Below are 21,094 nucleotides of genomic sequence, written 5' to 3' on the forward strand. Positions count from 1 at the left end.
CAGGCCACGCCCACACAGGTGTGCTCTGGCTGGGTCCCATTCAGGTCATCTGTCATCACACTGCCTTGCCCTAGCCGGTGCAGGAATTCAACACCAAACATAGTTTCATGTGTCAATCACCTTTATTCAAGTAAGAAGCAAAGAGATATAGTCGGAAAGAGAAGCACTGTGGCAGTTTACGGCCTGCTGATGGAACTTCAGGATGTGCTGCATCATCCACATCGTCAGATTTTGATTTATTAAAAAAAAAATACGCAAGTTACATACAAATACAAATAAAATCAAGAATAAACAGTTACATGGGAATGCTTTCATAAAACACATCTGATTATATAATATATTATATATAATATATTTAAGTCTATAAATCACCCGTTTCACCTGAAAGTTTGGAAACTGAATCTCTTAAAATCCTCAAATCATCTACGCTGACTAAACCTCCCATTCCAAGTAATTAACCACAGATCGGACCAGAAAATATAAAAAGGCAAGAATAAATACAAATCATAAACAAAATAAATAACAAATTGAATAAGACTCAAGAGTTAAATCACAGAGGATCACAATAAGGATTATAAGGCCTTAATATGGAATGACACAAGCGCCAGAAAAAATAATACACATCTAAAAGAAGGAGAAAGCAAGCGAGGAAATATAGACAGCAATAAATGTGGAAATATAAATATCATTTTGAAAAAGTGGAATTTTTTTACATGTTTAAATTCATTTGCATTTCAAGATATTGCACATTAATTACTTTGTCTTTTTTAAATTATTTTTATCATTTTCCTATGTCAAGAAGCAGATCATTCATGTTAAAAACTGAGTGACTAAAAGTAAAATCTACAGGTTACAGCAAAGAAATTAAATAAAAGAAAAAAGCTCCAAATACTACTTTAAATTAAATCAAATACCTTTTAACCACTTTTTTTTTTAGGTTTTGTCATTTGTATTTATACTTCAAATTATGCTAAAATGTCTATAGATTTCATCTTTATTTATATAGATTTTTTTTCTTTAACTTATTTTTAAAGTTGGTATTCATATCATTCCATACATTCTTTGGCAAATTTTTTTTAAATTTCATGTTGAAAAAAAAAAAAATCTGAAAAAGTGTCCTTTTTACACCTTAAGTGTTAATATGCAACATTTAGGTTGCACAGCGACATTTTCATTAGTGTACAATCACATGAAATTAGGATTTGTTGAGTTTTCATTACCCTGGAATGTGTCATTTTTGCTGTGACTTCCATTTCCTCCCCCGTGTTACTACAGCAACCAAGAGGAGACAAACACTGACTACAGAGCAGCCTTTTCATAGCTACCAATTGGTGCAGCTAGATGCCTTGACATCCTACACACTTGACTTTTCAATAACCCTTACATCAGTATTTTTCAACACACAAGCAGAAATGCTAGCAACAGTATTCAACAACAGTGTAGATTGTAAAAGATATATATATATATATATATTAGAAGGGGGTTATACAAAAAAAGAAGATTAAAGTGATCAACATTTGTTAAAGTGGAAACGAAGAGGAAAAACATATCAATGCATTTCAGAGTCTAAATCAAAGGCGTTTTAACAAGCTTTGATGATGCGCTGCCTGAGAAAAGTGATCAGGCACAAGCAGGAAAAGTCTGACGTCACCTGACAGCCCAACGCTCGTTGTGGGCCGACGCTGAGGTTTCACATCAATGCTTTTTTTCTTTAAACTAAAAATATTACATTCGTTTTCTACTTTTTCCGCTCAAATGAAACTTCAACCTTGAATATTGTGTTTTTCCTGAGAACATCAACCCCCTCCTTCTGCACGTGTCTCTCTTTTCTAAGCTGTTGTCTCATTTAACTCTTGGCGAGACGGCCTTTTGGATATTTCAAACCATTTTCCTAAATACCATGATGATACAACTTCAGCGTCCCATTTACACTTTCCAATCCTACTGTAACCGGACCTGAATATATTAGGACTTCTCTTAAAAGCGGCCAATCGCAGAGAACTCAGACTTTCGTAATTAACCCCGCCGTCGCCACATTTCGACTGTAAAGCAGCTGGATATAGAACGCCCACATGTGGCTACAAATAAAATTAAAATTTATACATTACTGATCATTCCTCTAACTGAAATTACACCTCAAATAAAAAAAGTGACATTGACATCATATTAAACAGAGTAAAACCTCGAAGAGCTCTCTTACATATATGTATATACTAAATACTTTATCCTCTCTTGCTCCTTTTTGGGAATATGTTACATCATAAATGACTTTCCTTAGAGCAACACCCTCAGAGTGGAGAAGGCAGATCCATCGCAGTCTTTGTCGTCACCCCCTCCCCCCGCAGATTTGCAGGCGTTGCGCTCCTTAATGATCGCTCTCAACATAGACAGCATGTTCATTTGTGGTTGGATGCAGTGAGAGAAGAAGATAAACTCCCAGATCGCAGCACATACCAGATCTAACTAACTGAGACCTTTACTGGACGAGTTGAAGGTCGTGTCACCTGGGTTCACACCACCACCCAGCTCGGCCTCAGCGGACCACCTGAATACTGCACATGAACCGGTCCAACATCATCCGGCTCCTCCTCCCCCTCCGAGGCCTCCTCTGTATCCGTCTCGACCGCCAACAGGACCTGAGAGAGGAGGCTTTGTTAGTAAATCAGTATTTTAGATGAAGTAACGCACAACTGACTACAACGGCTAACTAACTTTCACAACTATTTCACATTTACGGCATCATAAACCTTCCATATGGGTCTCTACGTTTAAGACATGAGCCAAAACGGACAAATTTAAAGCAGAATGTGGCCATTTAGAGAAAAAATGTTTTGGTTATTGTGTCATGGTCATTCTGATGAGTAGAGCTGAGGCTCGAAACATCACCGTGAACCAGTAATATAATAAAAAAAAAAATGTAACTAGTTTGTTCATAGCACAGCAGAGAGGGAGCAGGAGGGACCTATGAGTTGAGCAGAGGGGGACGCACCTGCCTCACAGTTCCATCTAAATACATCCAGAGTGGCAAAAACATTCAACATGGCTGCCGCTGCCAGTTGCAGGGAATAGCGAGTATAAGCAGATATATTAAATTAGAAAGGTTGCTAGACTTTTGTTGAAATCTTAGCGACCTACCAAAGACTGTTTGTCAATTTTTTCCTCTTTTTCTTAAAAAAACTAAAATCTAACATGCCTGACACGAAGTGTTGGGCTGAATCTGTTGGGACACTTGACAGCACAGCAGCTGTTTTTAGACCTGTCGAAACAGTCCGCAGCCGTCAGGTCAGGTGTCCATTAGCCACTCGAGGGCGGCAACATCTTGGATGACATCACGCGCTGTTCTTTAGATTTTACAAACCAAGTTCATCTTTGTCTCAAAGCTACCAGATTATGTTTTAAATACCCACAAAGAGAAATACTCAACTATCCAAGTTGAATATCCACGTTTTACTAGTGCGACGGTCAGCATATCACAAGGAAAAAGGATTAAGGTCATTCAATCCAGCAGTAGCCCAATACTACTGAACCTTTGCAGTTCAGGATTCCCAGAAGATTATAATGTTAAACAAGAACCTGATCATTAGCCCCCCACCCCTCGTGATGGTAGTGACAGAGAAAATAGCAGTGACCACAACAACAGCCTAGAGGCTGTAGCTGTGGCCACCACCCCCGCTAAGGCCTCATCCAAGTCAATGGTCCTCTATCTGCAGTCCTCCTCCGCTCTCCGCTCCTCTTTCCATAACATCAGTGCATGGAAACAAATCCTAAATGTCACTTTTATTCCTGGGATGAAGGCTTGATTTATGACTGCCTGGCAGATGACCAGAAGGAAGAAAAGAGGAGGGAGGCGCAGAGGCTAATCTAATTGCACGCAATGGGCTGTCATTCGGAGAAAATTCAGAGTTCAGTTTTTTCTGTGAGACAAAGAAATGGAATGACATCAGCTTTTGTGTGGAAGCAGCTAATATACAGATTTTTTTTTCCTTTTTTTAATTACTATAAGAGGCCTTTTATAAAGAGCAGGCCCCATCAGAATCCAACCCAAAACACATTTTCTATTTGGATGGAGACTATTTGAACTGTTTTTCAAGTTATGTCTGCTGAGAGCACAATGTTAGTGTTGTTTCCAGTTCCATGTGAGAACGCACACTTCTCAGAACATAGCAATGCAGCCCTGCCAACAATGGAAAAAAAAAACCACTATCCAACGGAAAAAGAAAGAAAACTGAACTCAGAAAGAATGACAAAAATCTCCCAACATAAGAGTAACGGGAGTGGCGGTATGACTCAAGAAGTGTAGAGGAAGAAAATCTCTATAAAGTGTGTGTGTGTGTGTGTGTGTGTGTGAGCACTGTGCTCTTCCCCTAAAACATCTGTGCTGCTGACACCCAGCGTTGCCATGTCTGCAGACAGAGACTCGAGTGAAGGTCTTGAAAAAGACTAATATTTCAAACCCGACAACTGCAAAACAAGCTCAGCTGTTCTCACCCGTGATTCCTCGCTGTCCCCCTCCAGCAGAGAGTCGGCCTTCTTTACCGTGCCGTCACACGAGTCGTCCAGGCTCTTCATCGTCTTGTACTTCCTCATCGTCAGGCTGTCCACCACCCAGAACATGACGGACTGTGGGGGAAAAAAAATTTTAAAAAACGGTCTGGGGCAATTCACAGCAGGGGCTCGGACAAAACGCTTCACCGTTAAAAAGTGACACTTACGTTCACTATGAAGGGCACGATGAGCATGACCAGCGCCAGCTCCAGCTGAGGGTTGGCGATGTAACCGAGCAACACTTCCTGCAGCTGGAACAGAAGAAGAAAGCCGACATCAGAAAACAAGGCAGACACAAACGTGAATCTCAAAAAAATAAGGAGCTGTACTGCAAGTTGAATTCTATAAATACTATAAATGTGCAGATATACAACAGGATTATCAGGATATCACTCTGCATTGACCAGAGTACCTCAACTGACTAAGATCAGGGTTCAAATCTTGGCCAATAACATTTCAGATTTTCCCCAGTACAAATATGGCAAACTTCAGTTTCAGTTCCCAGTTGAACTGAATTGAGATGTGGTTGTTTTCGGATGAAAAACGTGGACAAAAATTCAGGTTTTACTTGAATTTCAGCACTTGGCCAAACTTAACAAAGCAAATTTTGCTTTTTCCTTTTTAAAGAAATAAAGGCAGGGCTTTCTGCAAATATTCTAACAGTATGCGGCTGACAACAAGCTCCCAGAGAAGAAAGCAGGTCTGGAACTCATGGATTAGGGTCACTGGCATTGAAACGTCCGCCTGTTTGCGCTTTTAAAGGCTGCTAAACTAATTTGAGAGCTCAAGCCTTCAGCCGTTCCGTTCCATTTTTGCAGTATCATACGATTAGCGCACAACAAGCTGTAAAGGCTTCTTACATTGGACCATCCGGGAACAAGCAGCACCAGGCTGATCACACCTTTTTCCAGCACCATGATGAGCAGGTAGATGCCACACTGACCCAGCCACGCTGCAGCCTGGGGAGGGTCACCTGGCGGAGTGAGGAGATGGAGAAATAGGGCTGATCAACAAGCTTATTCGTGTTTCACTTCAAAACTTTTTTTAAACATACTTCCATTGTAAAAGAGAAGCATTGTACATTCAATTTCTTCTTTTTTTTTTAAAAAACTTCTTTCAAAATACAAGATTAGAAAAGTCCATGTTCGGTGTGTTGGAGCTTCGTGTACAGGATAAAACATTGCTTCAGGTGCTCATAGCGTCTCCAAAAGCGTCTGTCGCACAGGTGTCTCACCACAAGAGACACACCAGAGGGCAGGTCTGTCATTAAGACAGGAAGAAGGAAACAAGATTAGCAGCTAGTCTGAGAGAAATAGGGAGGGGAGGGAGGGGGGTAAACAAAGGAACAAACAAGCCACTGATCATCATTTTAAGCTACACCTGGATGCGAGTCCACCTGACACATTTCCTCTTAGTACGTAAATGTTTAAAGACAGAAACTGAAGTGCCTTTTCTACTAAAGGAAAGATTGCAATGGGATTATGAAAAAAAAAACAGTACAACATGTTTTAATACAGAGAGAATGAAGTGTAATCGTTGATGAGGAGTTAAAGTGAGGCCACTGGGGATGGTTTCCAGACTGTTGCAGCTGGAGACGCTGGCTCTCCTCCCTGTCTAACACTGGAGGATCTATACCACCCTCTGGTGGTAGAAACCAGAACTACACAGTCAGGAATGCAGCTCGTCAGGGATTTAATGTTTATATACTTATATTATATCAGGGACAGAAAAAAAGCAAGTGATCTTCGCCCACCGTATTCTCCAAACATGAGCAGGATCCACTGCTTGTACTCCACCAGTTTGGACACCAACTTCACAGCAAGCCAGATGACAAGCATCCCCAGTGTGGCATCCAGTAGGAAATTCATCAGATACCTTCGGCAAAGCAGGAAATTGGATCATTCTTAAGACATCCCTGTTGGATGCATCTCATCCCATCATGACACATATATGCTGATGAGCAACTCACAGAGAGCATGGGTCCTCTTTGGTGAGTGTGGATAGGAAGACGTTGGCAAAATGGATGAACAGAGCACCGATGGCCTGTTTGGATGTGTCAAAAAACCTATGAAAGACACAATTTGTTAGAAACACATTTTCTGCAATTGACTGTTTGACTCGGTTGTGTTGCATGTCTGAAAAATGTCTTTCTGCACGAGTTTGTGTCAAGAAATCCCAGTCTGAGCCGATTGTTTTTTTCTTTTAAATACACTTGGCTGCGGGAATGTTCGGGTGTTGGACAGGATAGGCGAGTTGGAAAGCTAAAGAACGTTGTCTCACCAGATCCTCCACGGTCGCCTGACTCCCGCGGGCTCCCGGAACCGCTTCACTGCAAACGAAAAAAAGAAAAAGTTGGAGCAATCAATCGAGGACAGCGCTTCGCAGAGCCAAAACAATGCCAAGCAACAGTTTCTTTTGACCTCTACGTGTAAGCTTTCTGCACAGCAACAGCAGACAGAGGTCAATGCAATGCAGAGGCATCATCCTGGTTTCATTCTGCCACATTTCGCTTCTTCCCGCCAGACTCAACATGAACAGGAGCCCACTGTTCCTCTATCTTGCCATCTCACAAGGTCAGAGAATGTGACTCGGCATGTGAAAACAGGATGAGACCTCCTGCAGATGTGTTATGAGCACGTACATTACACATTCCTCCCATCTCTTGTTTTGTGGGGTTGTGCGAGTTTGATGAGCAACATTCAACGTTTCCTGAAACATTTGAGTTACAGTTACCTTTTCCAACTGTAAAAGATAGATAATCAAATCAATAACGGAGATGATCAGCAGATGCGAGCCTAGACTACTGAAAAAAAAACAAAAAAAAACGTAAAAACTGAGTTGTAAGGATGTTGGATACGCAAGAGAAGAAGTGGAACAGTAAGGTGTCACATTTCTCATTTAACAGGACTGAAAACTGACACGGTCCATATCAGAGAAGTTGGCCTAAATTAACCATTTCTCTTGAAACGGCACCTCGACTTCCATTGTGAAATAACGCCCGAGTTTACTGACTTGGAAGAACCTGAAGTTCCATCCCACATTTTCTTCAGACATTTGTAAGAACAATAACTAGAAGTTTTTAACTATTTCTTCTCTCAAAAGCTTGATTGAACAGCCCTCCTTAGGTCATGCAACAGCATGTTCAGGACTTGTTCATTTCCCCCTCCAGCCTCTCCTCAGCTTCAGGCCATGGAACGCTTCACCAGAATCCTCCTTTAAAAATGTCTTGAAACAATTTAAATTCACCTGAAATTGTTTATATGAATTCATCATTGCATCAATGATTCAAAAGGAGCCAATAAAAACCGTCCTGAAGTACAAGAGCAGCCACAAACCACGAGTCCCCCTCCACCGTGCTTCAGAGCTATGATTTCGTTGTGGCGTTGATGGAAAGTGCCTTTTTCATCTTTCCTCTGACTTTTGCAACAATATATGCGGTCTTCAAAGCTCGGATGTCCTGTTCATGCTACATGAATAAATACTCCAGCAATTAATTTGTAGGCATTGAACAGCCTTGCACACCTCTGCATTAGGCTTCTTCAGTATTGTGAAGGTTATCAGGATTTAGACAGTTAGTTTGTCCACAACTATGTGAAACATTTCAAATGTTTTCTTGCAACAGAATGGAAAGATGCGGCCTTCCTCCAAATTATGTGAGGACAGGCTTAATGGCAAGTCGGAGGAAGGAAACTCCCCAAAATAGCTTTGAGGAAGACAGATAAGCGGAGGTCAGATGTGACTTGGCATAACACCGCCGTGGTAACCGTTAAAGAGCTCTTAATGCTCCAGTGAACATAAATGATGCAGTGTGGATATATTATCAGATACCTGCGCTTTGACCAGGAACGACACTACCAGTGTGGGGGAGGAAAAAAGAAAGAGGGGGTGTGAGGGTATTGATTCCTCCTCTAATAAGTAACAGAGTGGAGGTTAAAGCTCATTGATCTCACCCCCCTTTTAGAAGTCTGGCCTAATTTTGCAGCACTTCACTGCTCCGAGGATTCATCTGCAATGAGTCTGGCTGCTTGATTAGACGATGAAATCATCATCACTTCATTGACCTTCTAAACTGTGCACTGATAAGGTAATGACTTTATCCAACTGGTTATCCAACCTGTGCTTCTTTGCGAGCGAAGTTCAATTCACACATGACCCATTTGTGCCGTCTGCGTGGCTGATTGGGAAAACAAAGGGAGAGTTGGAAAATAAACAAAAAAATAAGCTATTTAGTCACGCAAACGGGGCAAACTGATCATTCATTAAAACAACCAATTCCTAATGAGTTCCTAAATGACCCAAAGTTTAAAAACTATTTATTAAGAGTGTTACATCCCGACTTTCAGCTGCTGAAATATAAAACACTGCCTGTGGTGCCAGAGCAGTGAGATGCTCATCATTCTCCATGTCAGCTGCCACAGAATCACAAGTAGCTATTGTCTGGGCCGAGTTAACCACATCATGGTTCACTGGGAGGATCATGTTAAGGTGTTAAAGCAGACCCAAAGTTAGTTTGGGGGTCAGGGAGTAATAATCATCTGGTGATCTGAATGGGCCCCCCCAACTCGATGGTTGAAAGATGAGTTTATTACCATTCCTTCGTCCCCAAAAAGAAACAAGGGAGGGACTGGGTATGGGCCCATGTCCCTGAACAACAGACAAATAATACTGAATATTGGGTTTCAACTAGCATTATATCAACAGCCAATGGCAGGCATTTGGGCTGTTGCTGAGCAACAAAATTTTAGTTCTAAACCTAAAAACTAACTAATCTGCAGGGTTGATACCTGCCAAAATAAAAAACTTCCCAGGATGTGAACACATTTTAATCCATACTTTGGGCAAGTTTAGGCACTTAGTTACAGCACTGTTAAGTTCTGAGGGGGCCACGCGCGACTCCTAAGAGCACGCGCATGGGCCCAATTTGGGTTCAGACAAGTGTGGTGTGGGTCCAAAGGTTAACTGGCCGGCATGACGAGTTATGAGAAGCGCTGTAAGATGTTTGTTATAGCCATGAATGGTGCATCTGTGGCCGAGTTAGGCAGCCCCCCCCTCAGAGAGTCAACGATGTCTGGAGGGCCAAATGAGTGCCACAACAGAACCGACCAACGAGGCCACGTTTGGCCAAGCAGCCAGTTGAATTTAAATGTTTGGGTGTTTGTGGTCAATTTGGCATGGTTCGCATTTAATTCTGTTAAATATCAGTTATTAGAAAAAAAGAAAAAGCGGTTAAACGTATGCACGCCTGAACCGTGTGGGAGAGGAGGTGAAAAGCTGGAAATTCCTTCGAATTTTCCGTTTACGAGAAAAAGCTGGTGCAACGCTAATGAGGCTGTGTGAAAACAAACGTCAACAGAACGCCACGTGGAGCCATTTAAAACCAGGTTCGCTCTATTTTTTTTTAAAGGAAAAGAAGAATAAACAGACGGTATATGGAAGATGTTCCCAGAGGCGGTGACAGAGGTGATACTCACACATCAGCGTACTGAAGGCGACGATAGCCAGAAGTCCCTGTATCAAAACACCGAACCTGTCCGTCAGAGCTCCGTTATCACAGCCGTGAGGACTCGCTTTGTTAATGTCAGACATGTTAATGACTTCCAAGGGAGCGGTGTCCAAGAAGCGTTTCACCAAGAACACCCCACCGTACCCGTACATGTCCATACTGCCACGATAAAAACAAACAAACAACCGTTTAAGACAAAAAGAGAACTTCCACGGTGGGAGGAAGAAAAAGGAGGAGGGGGTCGCCTCTTTGTTCTCGAGGAAAACAAACGGCGGTTTAAAAAAAAGGAAAAGAAGAGAATTTCCGGTGTCGATTTAAGGCAAAGTTTTTCTTCAGAGTTTCCAGTGGCTACATCTCGTGATGTTAAAGCAAACAAGAGAATCGATTATCTGACTCGCATCCATGCTCACAATAAGGAAAACTGGGTCCATGAAGTAGCCGAGTTGAAACAAAAGCCTTACTTCCGGTAAGTACACTTCGTTAAAAGATAAAAGTTTGACTCGGCAAAAAGCACAAAAGTAAGCTCCTAACCTTTTTTTTACAACCTGCCAGGTATGTTTAACGTGACCTAATAAGTGATTTTTACCACAAGTAAGTGGGCTTAGGTAACATTAAAGATTCACTGGAGGGAAATCTTCACTTATCTTTATAAAGATGAGTAAATTTTTTTTAAATATTATTTGAAGACTTTTTAAAGAGCTGTGAAATAAAATGAGACTAGTTAAGGGTCAGAAAATAATTTTAAAAAAGAAAGAAATTATTCTAACTACCTAAGCAGGTAGAAAATGATCAGTCAAAATGTTTTCGATCAAAGAAAATCACACTTTTTCTCTTAGTAAGCCAGTGAATGCTAAGAGAATCGGGTCTAGTCTTCTTCGTAAGAAATGTGTTATTGTATGATTAGCTGAAAAGGGGCAAAAGACTGCATGCTATCTAATCTCTAAAGTCTGTAACATCGACTACATTTCAATCTGCACGGCAACAATCTCAAGGCTCAACATTTGACGCATAAAGGCAAAGCACCACTTCTTGTTATTTTAGATCAGACTTTACACCCGAGTGAAAACCTTTATGGTACACTTTATTTACATGTAGCTTCAATTCAAATGTTTTTGGACCAACATGAACAGAAAATCCCAAAATAAACCCATCTGAATGTGTGGTAGTATTCCTTTTTTTAACTTAAGCTATTCATACGCAAATAGCCTAGCTGTTATAGCCTAGCCTAACTGTACAATACGGTATTTTTGTGAAACCCTCTTCTTTTAAAATCATTTCCAAAAGTAGGCTATGGTTTTGGAACCGAACCCTGCCTGCACAAGTGCTGTTCCTTGCGTGACGTCCACCGCCACATTATTTTGAAGGGCAGCCCGTTGAACTTCCTGTTTGCGTTTTATGACATTGACGCAAACCTGAGTGGCTCTTCCAGCTGAAGAATTCCCTGAAAGTGCGCGAGGCCGCCCAGGGGCTGCACCAGAGGGTTGTTCGAGTCGGTAGGTGATGCGCGCGACTGGCTCGCGAGGCAAATTCGCTACATCACGTGAGGATGAAACGGCCGAAATGTCTACGTTCACGGTTCTTCTTGTAAAACTCAATGACAAAAAATGAAATACTGCGGTGATAACTACGGGAAAACTATGAGAAAAAGATGTGAAACAACCAGAATAAGACAAGCATGAGACAGGATAACCAATAAGAGACAGAATGCATACAGTAAGATGTAAAAATGACTAAGATTTGAACTTAAAATGACGTGTAAAACAAACAAATACGGATAGAAATGAGACGCTACGTCACAAAACAACACAGAGAGATGTGAAATGACGAGACTGAGACCGAAATAATAACGGGACACAATATGACCTAAGAGAGACCAAACGGGTACAAACAAACGATGCAAAAAACCATAAGGAGAAATACAAAGTGTGACACAAAATGAAAAAAAAAAACAGCATGTCACAGAAAACGCACAGAATGAGAGTTTGGGCTAACAGATGACACAAAGAGATGCCAAAATGAGACCAAACAACATGTAAACGTGCCAACAAAACCGTCAACTGTGGCACAAAAGTATACAGGATATACTAAATCACCAAAATATGAGCCAAAATGAGCCTTTTTTTTTACATGGTCTGTCACAGTGCTTCTTGTAAAACTCAGTGAGGAAAAAATGAAAGACTGCAGTGATATATTATTAAACATATATGGGATTCCAAAAGTTAATATGGAGACTTAAACAAGCCAATGTACACGGGCCTGGATGTCAGGGGTCAAAAAATGTATATTTATTTTAGAATTCACATCAAACACAGCCTAAAGCTTGAACCAGAATGTGAGTGAACATGGGGCTGAAAGCACCCATAACCTACCTGAGTAGATTTAGAGTAAACAAGCTGTGAATAAGAATCACCTGCTCTGTTACTGAACAGGCTCTCAGGACACTGGCTCTGGGGTCTTATATCTCAAAAAAACCCACAAAACGACCAAAATGGGATGTAATGGGAAAATATGTGAAATGAAGACATGTGCCATGCTCGCCAAAACATGCCAAATAACCAAAATGATAATCTGATGATGTAAGAGCTGACCTTAATGAGGCAAGACGTGTTGTGAAAAACAAACAGAGAACTAACTTGGCTCACAAAGACGTGGATACAAAAACATGCCAAATCCCCGAATGTGACAGAAACTGGCCGAAACGAGCATGGACACATGGGCAACAAAATTACACAAAGGGATGCCAAACGAGACAAAAGAAATAATCCAAATATGACAAAAGATGTCCCGAAAGAAACAGAATGGACACAAAGAGATGACGCGTGACCAGAAATATGACACCAGATGCCTGAAAATGAAAAATACAACTCAAAACAAGCATGAAGTAATCAGTTTGGATCACAAAACTTACTACCAGAATGGGCTGTTAAAATATCCAGACACAAAGTACAGTACAAGACCTTAAAAACCTGAACGGCATCAAAATATAAAACAATAATGACCAAAGCAAGACATGAAATGTGATGCAAAGCAAGCATACACTGAAGTATAGAGAATGTGGTTCATAAAACATCACAAAGAGATGCCAAACCACTGAAGAAAATAAGAATACAACCTTAATTTGGCATAAGATGAGCTAAAAGAGACAGAATGGATCCAAACAAATGTAAAAGCACTTAAAATGTCAGGGGGGGGGACATTTAGAGCTGGAAAAGAAATGAAAAAGAACAACAAAATGTGCCAAAACTGAAAAAGATGTGAAATGACCAGAATGAGACAAGAATGAGACAGGTTAACCTATGAGAGACAGAATGCATACAGTAAGATGTAAAAATTACTAAGATTTGAACTAAAAATGACGTGTAAAACAAAGATTAATAGAAATAAGACGCTACGTCACAAAACAACCCAGAGAGAGATGTGAAATGATGAGAGTGAGACAAGATGAGACCAAACAGGTAAAAAAAAAAAGGATGCAAAAAAGTAGAAGCTGAAAGACAAAGTGTGACACAAATTGGAAAAAAAACAGCTTGCCACAGAAAACACAGACACACACACACAGAATGAGACTTTGGGCCACCAGATGACACAAAGAGATGCCAAAATGAGACCTAACAACATGTGAACGTGCCAACAAAACCGTCAACTGTGGCACTAAAGTATACAGGATATACTAAATCACCAAAATATGAGCCAAAATGACCAAAGTGAGACACAAAAAGTAATGGAAAGATAGTTTGGGGACATAAAGCGACACAAAGCACGCAACAACCAGAATAACTGTCTATTTCAACTAGACTTATTTGTTTTAAAAAATCCACGTTTGTACATAAAATGTGGTCTATTATGAGAATAACAGTGTCTGTAAACTTCTCAAACAGAGAGTGAAATACGCCGAGCTGCCCTGTCTCCATGGTGACCGTTCATTTTGGCCAGGAGAGTTAAGCATCCATAAAGATAAAAAAAATAATTGTTTTTTTTGGTTTGTTTTTTAATTTCAGCCTGACAAAAGTCTTCACAGTTATAGCACAGGCAGGATGCTGGGTGCTGGGGAACTTTAACATCAGTCACGTGGGGAGTTGGACAACTCGTGCGAGCCGCAGTTACCAACATCATTAACTATGTGACCAAAACCAAAACACTTAAAAAAAACACACCCCCTTCTTTCCGCAGAGAGGCTACGGGCTCATGCACGAGTCGCACGTGTCCGCGCGCGTGTGCGCACAAGGGCTAATCCTTTTTCACCCGCGCGCTCGGAAAAGCCTCTTCTCGGGCAGATTAATGGGGCACCGCGCACGCTCCGGCCATCTGTTCCTCGAGCGGCATCTCCCGTCCTTATGGCTCGCCTCTGCCTCTTTATCGATCAGATGGGCCGTTGTAAATACAACTCCGAACTTCCCGTATACGCGCTTCAAAATAAAAACCTCATCTGTGACGCGCCTTCGCTTATCAGCACCATCGGCCCAAACACAAGTTAAAAAAAAGAAACAAGTTAAAAAAAAGACTTTGAGCACTTTGATCCATCTATTTTGATCAAATATAAGCAATTTCCTCGTGAAAAGAAGAGGGAAAATCGACCAAATATGATAAAAATGGGGGGTTGTTAGTGTTTTCCAAGTGTTTTAGGTCACTTAGATGTCACGATTCTGCATTTACCAACATAAGTTAAATATTAAGTGTTCTGTTTTTTTGGAAGATGTGAATTTCAGCTTTCAGGAATTAACTAAAGATGGAGAGTTTAAGGCTTACCAGTGTACAGATTTAAATAGACAAGATGGTCAGAAATACCAGTGCATGAATTTGGAACTTATTGAGCACTTGTGAAATTTGAGGGAGGGTCGGTGCGTTTGTCACGGGGGGTTCCCAAAAACGTCTCTGACACTCGATCCGTTGTCGAAGGTCAAATGGACCCATTGACCAACTATTTTCTTGCACAATAGCCACAGGCTCGCTGTTTCCAAAGGTCAAGAGTAAACTTCCACGCTTGAAACAGGAACTTGCTTTAATTCCGTCGCAGCCCGTTTATTCACCCCCAACGAAGCCGGTGAGGGTTCATGGTCTATCGGAGCTGACAGTTCCGTTCGCCTCGGAGCCATTAAAACCGCACGCACCGGTCTTTCTGCCGCAGTTTCAGTTGGCGGTGTTAATATCTGACCGTTTCGGAGGTATTTATGGAAATGCATGCCAACCTTTGAGCTACGTGTCTATCAAAAGGAGGATGCAATGCGCTCCTACCGCTAGAGGATACTGTTGACTACGATAAAAGAGTCCTGAGTTGTTGTTTTTTTTGTTGAATTTTAAAAATAGAAAAAAAAAAAGAATAAAAAAATGGGGGTCGAGGGGTGGTGTTTCTCCATGTATGTTTGGAGAAAAGTGACAAACGGGGGGGGGGGGAAAGTCCAATGGAACAAAAGAAAGCAGTCAGGAGAGCAAACGTGCCAAGATATCGTGAATTATTGACTTTCCAGCCTTATCAAACACACACGCAGCTGATTATAATCAGACAGTTGTGCTTCTGTGTCAGTTGGTGATTCTTTATACTTCCTTAAAAGTACTATCAAGTTAATTATTTTGGTTTTTTTTTTTTTGATAGGTGATTGTGGTGGTCGGGGTCTTCCTGTAAATGATAAACTGGAACCCAAAGGGAAACACTTAATCTGAGAACACGATCAAACGACGTCCTCCCCGAAAAGTCCAAAGACCTCGATTTAAACTGATCACCGAGCAGTGATTAATTAGCGAATACTGAGGCAGGTATTTGCGGATCCATTCAAGCCATTCCACCTGAATGAGCTTTAATGTGGGTAAAACGAATGTCCTGTTGAGGGGACTGAGGTGTGATCCATTTGGCACGAGCCCGCCGAACCTCGGCTCCCCGTTTATAACAGGCCGAGGACGAAGAAGGAAAAAAAAAGTTTATTTTTCGCTTTATTTATTAATCTTTTTTTGCTTCTGCACTGAAAGGTCAACGAAGGAGTTGGCTAGAGAATATCTGTAGATGTTTTTGGACATGCGCAGATGGGAGATGCCATATTGGAACGGGGGCAGCAGCAGCTGAAAGACGTCGCTCGCGTTGCTTTGCTCGGGCTCAAGCGAACGAGGAGAGGAGAGGAAGAAAAAAACAGAGGGGGGTCTCGAGAAGGAGAGGCGACAGCGAGAGAGAGAGGGAGAGAGAGAGACAGGGAGGAAAAACTTGGACAGGTAAGACAGGTGACGGCCCCGGCGGTCTCGTGAGGTTTTTTTCTGGTTTCGTTATTTTCCTTGTGTCGACGAAATAAACACACGGGGAGTTATTTCGTTCTCCTCCTCTGCTCTTAACACCCCATTACCACCACCCCTGAAGTGCTCCCGAGGCGGTTTCTGTAGAAACGAGGAAAATAGTCGCGAACGTTCGCTCGCGAGCTCAAGTTGTTTTAAAGTGTCCTCTCACGCGCCGTAATTAACAGCTTTCACCGGTGGAGAGGACGGCGTCTCGTGGCACTCCTGGTAATATCGTTTATTGCCTTGTTTTCTCATTTCTTCTGTCAACTCACAGAGCGTAATGGAATATTGAGAAGGGGGAAAATGCAAGAAAAATGTGTTATTTTGTCGCGTTCCAACGCTTTTATTATTTTATGACCACCGCGCAATTTCTGTTTGACACGAACGCGGAGTTGGGTGGGTTTTTTTTCTTCTAAAACATTAACGTCACAAATAAGTAATTGCCGTCTTTCGGTCGCAAATGAGTCATGTGGGATTTTTTTTTTCTCTCTTCCCCCCCACCCCCCAACGTCACCCTTAGGTGCGTGAAAGCCTCCGGAAAATACCGGACACTGCCAAAATGTCAAAGCACTTTCAACATGGCGGGTTATGGTGCTCGTGTGGGGAAAACTGCGACTTAAAATCTTTGAACAAGGAAAAAATAGAACGACGGCAGATAACGCGTCCGGTTCGGTTTCTTTGGATGGACATACACGAGGTTTAATCAATTAGATCCGAAGTGTGCATTTGGCAACTCCGTGGGAGTTTTTTTCCGCTGCAGTTTTGAGTGTGCAAAGTACATGACCGGAGTGGCAGCCAGCCTGCTGCTCGGCTACACCCCTCACAGCCTCATCTTCCTTATGTGCACTTAACGTTTCCTCTTTCACTTTTATCCAAAAAAAAAATGCCGTTTCTCGTTGCGATGAGCCTACTTGTAGAACACATGCTGTCACATTAATATTGGTTTTTATTTTTTTATTTATTTCCCAGAACAAACCGTCAGCGGAATGGTTTCATTCCAACCTTTTTTCCCTGAAATCAGAAATGGATATAATGACGATTGCGCTGTCGGAGAAGATTTTTTTTTTTATTTTCCAGCCTTCGTTGTTTGTTTTATGGGGTACATTTGTAACGATCGGGCTCAACCTCGCGAATCTGCTCAATTATTTCCCCCTTTTTTTTCTTTCTTTTTTTTTCTTCTTCTGGCGATCTCTTTTATAGCTTTGCCTTATTCCTGAGGATTCCTCAAATTCGTCACCATCATGAGCCGAAGCCATAAAGACTGAACGTCAAGCAGCCGACGATAGACGATGTTTGTGTGCAGTGTGAATAAATCACGCTTTTATAGTTCTCCTCGCTCTATAAATATATATTTGTTCCAACTAAGCTGCGAGTGGGGATGGGAGCGCGCAGGGGTTGTAGATACATAGAGAACATGCCAAGAAGGAGTACTTTTCGGGTGGGGTTTGGGGGGCTGAAAAACATTAATGTGAAATATATTATGATCCATTTTCTCCACAGGGAGCGATCAATGTGAGTCCTGCTGCCCGTTTATGATGGTTTAGACCGATGGCTTTTTTTTCTTGTTGTTTTTAAGCAAGAACCACCCAACGGCCATTTTTTAAAAAAAGATATGATAATTTAGCTGCTTTTGTGATAAGTCACTGTGTGTTAATGTTTCCTCGAGAGGCATTCATGCTGTCCGCAAGAGAAGCAAAAGAGCCAAGAGGGGTCACTTTAAAGGAGATACTGATTAAGCCTGTCCTCCTTTTTACAAACCAACTCTCTGCCCGTATTTGAATGTGGGGAGGACAACAGGCAAATGTCAGACTTCTCTTGTCTTTCGCCTCCAAGGTGCAGGTTGTGCAGGACGTGTTCAAACGTCAGCACTGTAGGGAAGTTGTTGAAAAAAGAAAGCTCAGGGATGAGGGAGTTTCACCTCCCTGGCTGCTTTTTTTTTTGTTTTTTTTTTGTTTTTTTGTGGTCCTCCAGGGGCAGTTGCTATTTTTGCTCCATCATTTTTATCTGATTCCAGGGAACATCACAGGCTGCTGTAATTGGGCATAAAACACACTGACTGCATTGTGAGCGCATCTGAATCCATACCATTTAGAAACACAGGGCAAATTGTTGTGTCGGGACACCCTGTTGCCAAGAGGAAACAACTCTTGGATGGGTCTAAAAGAGGAGAACCTAATAGGGAGTAATGCAATAAAACCCAAGCCCATGCAGTGGTAGTTAATCTCCTAAATCCGCCATTAAATCTTTGGCATGGATGGGTTTAGAGAAAGGCAGAAGGGCAGCACGTGCATGCCCAGCACCCCATCTGGGGCTAATCAATTAAAGAAAAAAAAAAACCCTCAATCTTAGACAACGGGGAACAAATGTTCTGCGTCTGAGATTAACACTACCAGACCTGTTTAATCCCCTGGTGACCAATCTGGGCTGTTTCCTCCAGTAAGCTTCACTGAGTAGAAACGCTCAACTCTGAAAAACTGGTCCAGAAAGTCAGCGTGTTTCTTATGGGATGAAGACTCGGTAGAATAGAAGATGTTGAGAGAGCCACAAGCCTGGGAAGACAAAAAAAAAAAAACCAAAACAAACAAACTGCGGATGGTTTTCTGTCCCTCAGGGTTAGAAAACTTGTTCAGTGAGATTGAGAAAAGAAAGCACACCCTCGCAAGGTCCCAGTAGTGGAAAAGGTGATTCAACACAGCTTGATATTATTGTTTTCAGGAGGATTTAGCTGAAGAAGTGTTTTGTTGCACTCGTGTAGTTATTTTAAAGACTCTATCTTGGGGGGGGGGGGGGGGGGGTTAAAAAAAAAAAAGTCCACCAAATGAGAACGTTCTTTATTACCTTTGGGAACTGTGTTTACTCAATTAAAATGAGTCAGACGCTTGACCTCTAAAATTCTAGAAGGATATCCAAAGCTTGCAAAGACAATAAATATGTCAGGCTGACTTTTAGGGACATGAACAACGCAGGCAGTAAGTATTTGGTCAGTGATGCATTTCCTGTTTTCTGGCTCTCACATCCAGCACACTGGATGGAAATAAACCAGCTTTCAGCTTTTAATGTGTTGCGTAATCTGAGCGGGGCCTCCTTTTTTTTTTTTTAATACATATCTTCCTCTTAATTTCTGTGAAGTGGAGGTGGGCAATGACAGGGCTGCACTTCTCATTGCAGTGCGGTTGTTGAAGCCCTCAAATTAAAGCCCCGTAACTCTCTTGATATTCAGTTCAGAGCCAGTGCTGCTTGGGAGATGGAACCAAAACAACACTTAGATGTGTGACTGTACAAAAACAAAAACAAAACAAAAAAAACACCAGATCGGCTGGAAGTTTTATGGAGGAGAAAATTTCAGATTTTCGGAGTCTGAGTTGACGGCGTCATGTTGATCTTGTTATGTGAGCAAAACGATATTGGATTTTAATACCACTCTGGGCTCATAGCACTTTGCTGAAGTGTTGGAACAAGCATATGTAGAATGTCTTTATGATACTGTGTGGGATAAAACTGCCACTTAGGGGTGGGGAGGGGGGGGGGGGATCCAAGTTCAAGAGCTGCTGTGAACTCCTCCTCCTGTTTGATACGAGTGTTTGAGTGCGCTCTGATTATTTTTAACGAGTGCCAAAGAGGGCTGTGTGCTGATGACTGTGACATATCGCCGCTGCCGAAGATTGCAGTGCTTTTAGACAGCGGAGGGAGGGAGAAGGGTAGGGAAACGGCGTCATGTGAGCCAAATTAGCTCAGCTTGTTGTTTACGCAATGGATATATGCCGGAGCCACTGTGGGACGTCATGGGGGTGTGTGTGCGCGGTGGGGGATGGCGCGCACGCACTCGTGGAGACTGTCACAGCCTTTGTACTGCAGCCTCCACAGCTCTGCAAACACACACAGGGCTCAAACAGAAGCAGTGTGTTCCCAGTCTCTTTTTTTTTTTTTTTTTTTTTTTTTCAGGAGAATGACTTAAGCCCGTTCTTGAAGGTGGATCTGTTGTTTTTCTTTTCCCTTTTCCTGCTCGGGGGCACGTCAGGTCAGGTGGCTCATCTAATCAGGGAGCAGCAGTGTTTTCAGCTCTTTCGGAGACTGATTTTTTATTTATTTTATTTATTTTTTTAACTCAAGAGTGACGGGCTGTGTCACGAGTTGTTTTGGGATTGATTGAGGCTCGCTGTGTGATAGCAGCACACCTCTGCTCTAATTGCCAGGTTGATGGAAGTGGGTTAAAGTGGGTTGGTGAGTCACCGTTGATGGGACTGCGTGACTCAAGACGACCACAAGGCAAGTGACAAACGGGGTCCGTTGTTGTGAAGACGATTTCTTGAATCACGCAGTCTGAGAAGCAGGAAGCCTCTGTTCACAGCTCCCTCTTGTTGAAAGACCCGCTTGTTTTCTTTGTTTTATGTCGCTGTAAAATGAAAACCTATTTATTGACTTCAATAACAACCGCGGTATAATGGGGTGAACGTATTTCACCACTTTGCCTTTACTTTAATAAGAACTCCAACTGAACGGATGGGGCAAAGATTAGCGGGTGCTGCACGAAAGTGAGTTTTAAACAACAGACTGATTGCCTTGAAAAAGTGTCAGAGAAGAAAAGTTGTGATGTCGTGGGGACGCAGAAGTGACAAAAACTATCAGGAAGGGGAAAAGACGTTGCTTGTTACACAATATATTAATTCTATAGCTCAATCAAATAGGTTTTATGCACAAGGGCTCCTAGATGAGCTAATCTTGACCTGGTTTTCCAGATAAACATGAGAGAATTGATGATTGATGTGAAGTGAATTCACAGTCATGTGG

At 41.9% G+C, this 21,094-nt stretch overlaps 2 protein-coding genes across 3 annotated transcripts in view; one reads left to right on the forward strand and one right to left on the reverse strand.

Moving 5' to 3' along the window:
* Positions 1-103: 103 nt before the first annotated feature.
* On the reverse strand, positions 104-10,483 carry tmem110l (transmembrane protein 110, like). Its single transcript, XM_072377441.1, has 8 exons — positions 10,017-10,483; positions 6,826-6,874; positions 6,515-6,610; positions 6,299-6,420; positions 5,406-5,518; positions 4,713-4,796; positions 4,489-4,620; positions 104-2,636 (listed from the first exon to the last, which is right to left on the reverse strand). The coding sequence occupies exons 1-8, from the start codon at positions 10,204-10,206 to the stop codon at positions 2,511-2,513; spliced, it is 912 nt and encodes a 303-aa protein (XP_072233542.1). The 5' UTR covers positions 10,207-10,483; the 3' UTR covers positions 104-2,510.
* Positions 10,484-15,979: 5,496 nt separating this feature from the next.
* sfmbt2 (Scm like with four mbt domains 2) overlaps positions 15,980-21,094 on the forward strand; it is a 53,489-nt gene continuing 48,374 nt past the window's right edge. The window contains exon 1 of one of the 2 annotated variants that reach the window (XM_072377634.1): positions 15,980-16,246. The gene's annotated coding sequence lies outside the window, so the exon portion shown is untranslated. The remainder of the gene's footprint in view (positions 16,247-21,094) is intronic. The other variant, XM_072377635.1, reaches the window with a different exon arrangement.

Source organism: Leuresthes tenuis, unplaced genomic scaffold, assembly GCF_036924035.1.
Source record: "Leuresthes tenuis unplaced genomic scaffold, fLeuTen1.0.hap1 SCAF_23, whole genome shotgun sequence".
NCBI classification, from domain to species: Eukaryota; Metazoa; Chordata; class Actinopteri; order Atheriniformes; family Atherinopsidae; genus Leuresthes; species Leuresthes tenuis.

Bases quoted from the DNA above. Each gene is read 5' to 3' on its own strand.
- tmem110l (XM_072377441.1), bottom strand. From the start codon at position 10,206: ATGGACATGTACGGGTACGGTGGGGTGTTCTTGGTGAAACGCTTCTTG. The intron at 4,797-5,405 runs GTAAGAAGCCTT...CTTCTGTTCCAG, and splicing joins TTGTTCCCGGATGGTCCAAT to CTGCAGGAAGTGTTGCTCGG. The intron at 2,637-4,488 runs GTGAGAACAGCT...CTCCTCTCTCAG, and splicing joins GGGACAGCGAGGAATCACGG to GTCCTGTTGGCGGTCGAGAC.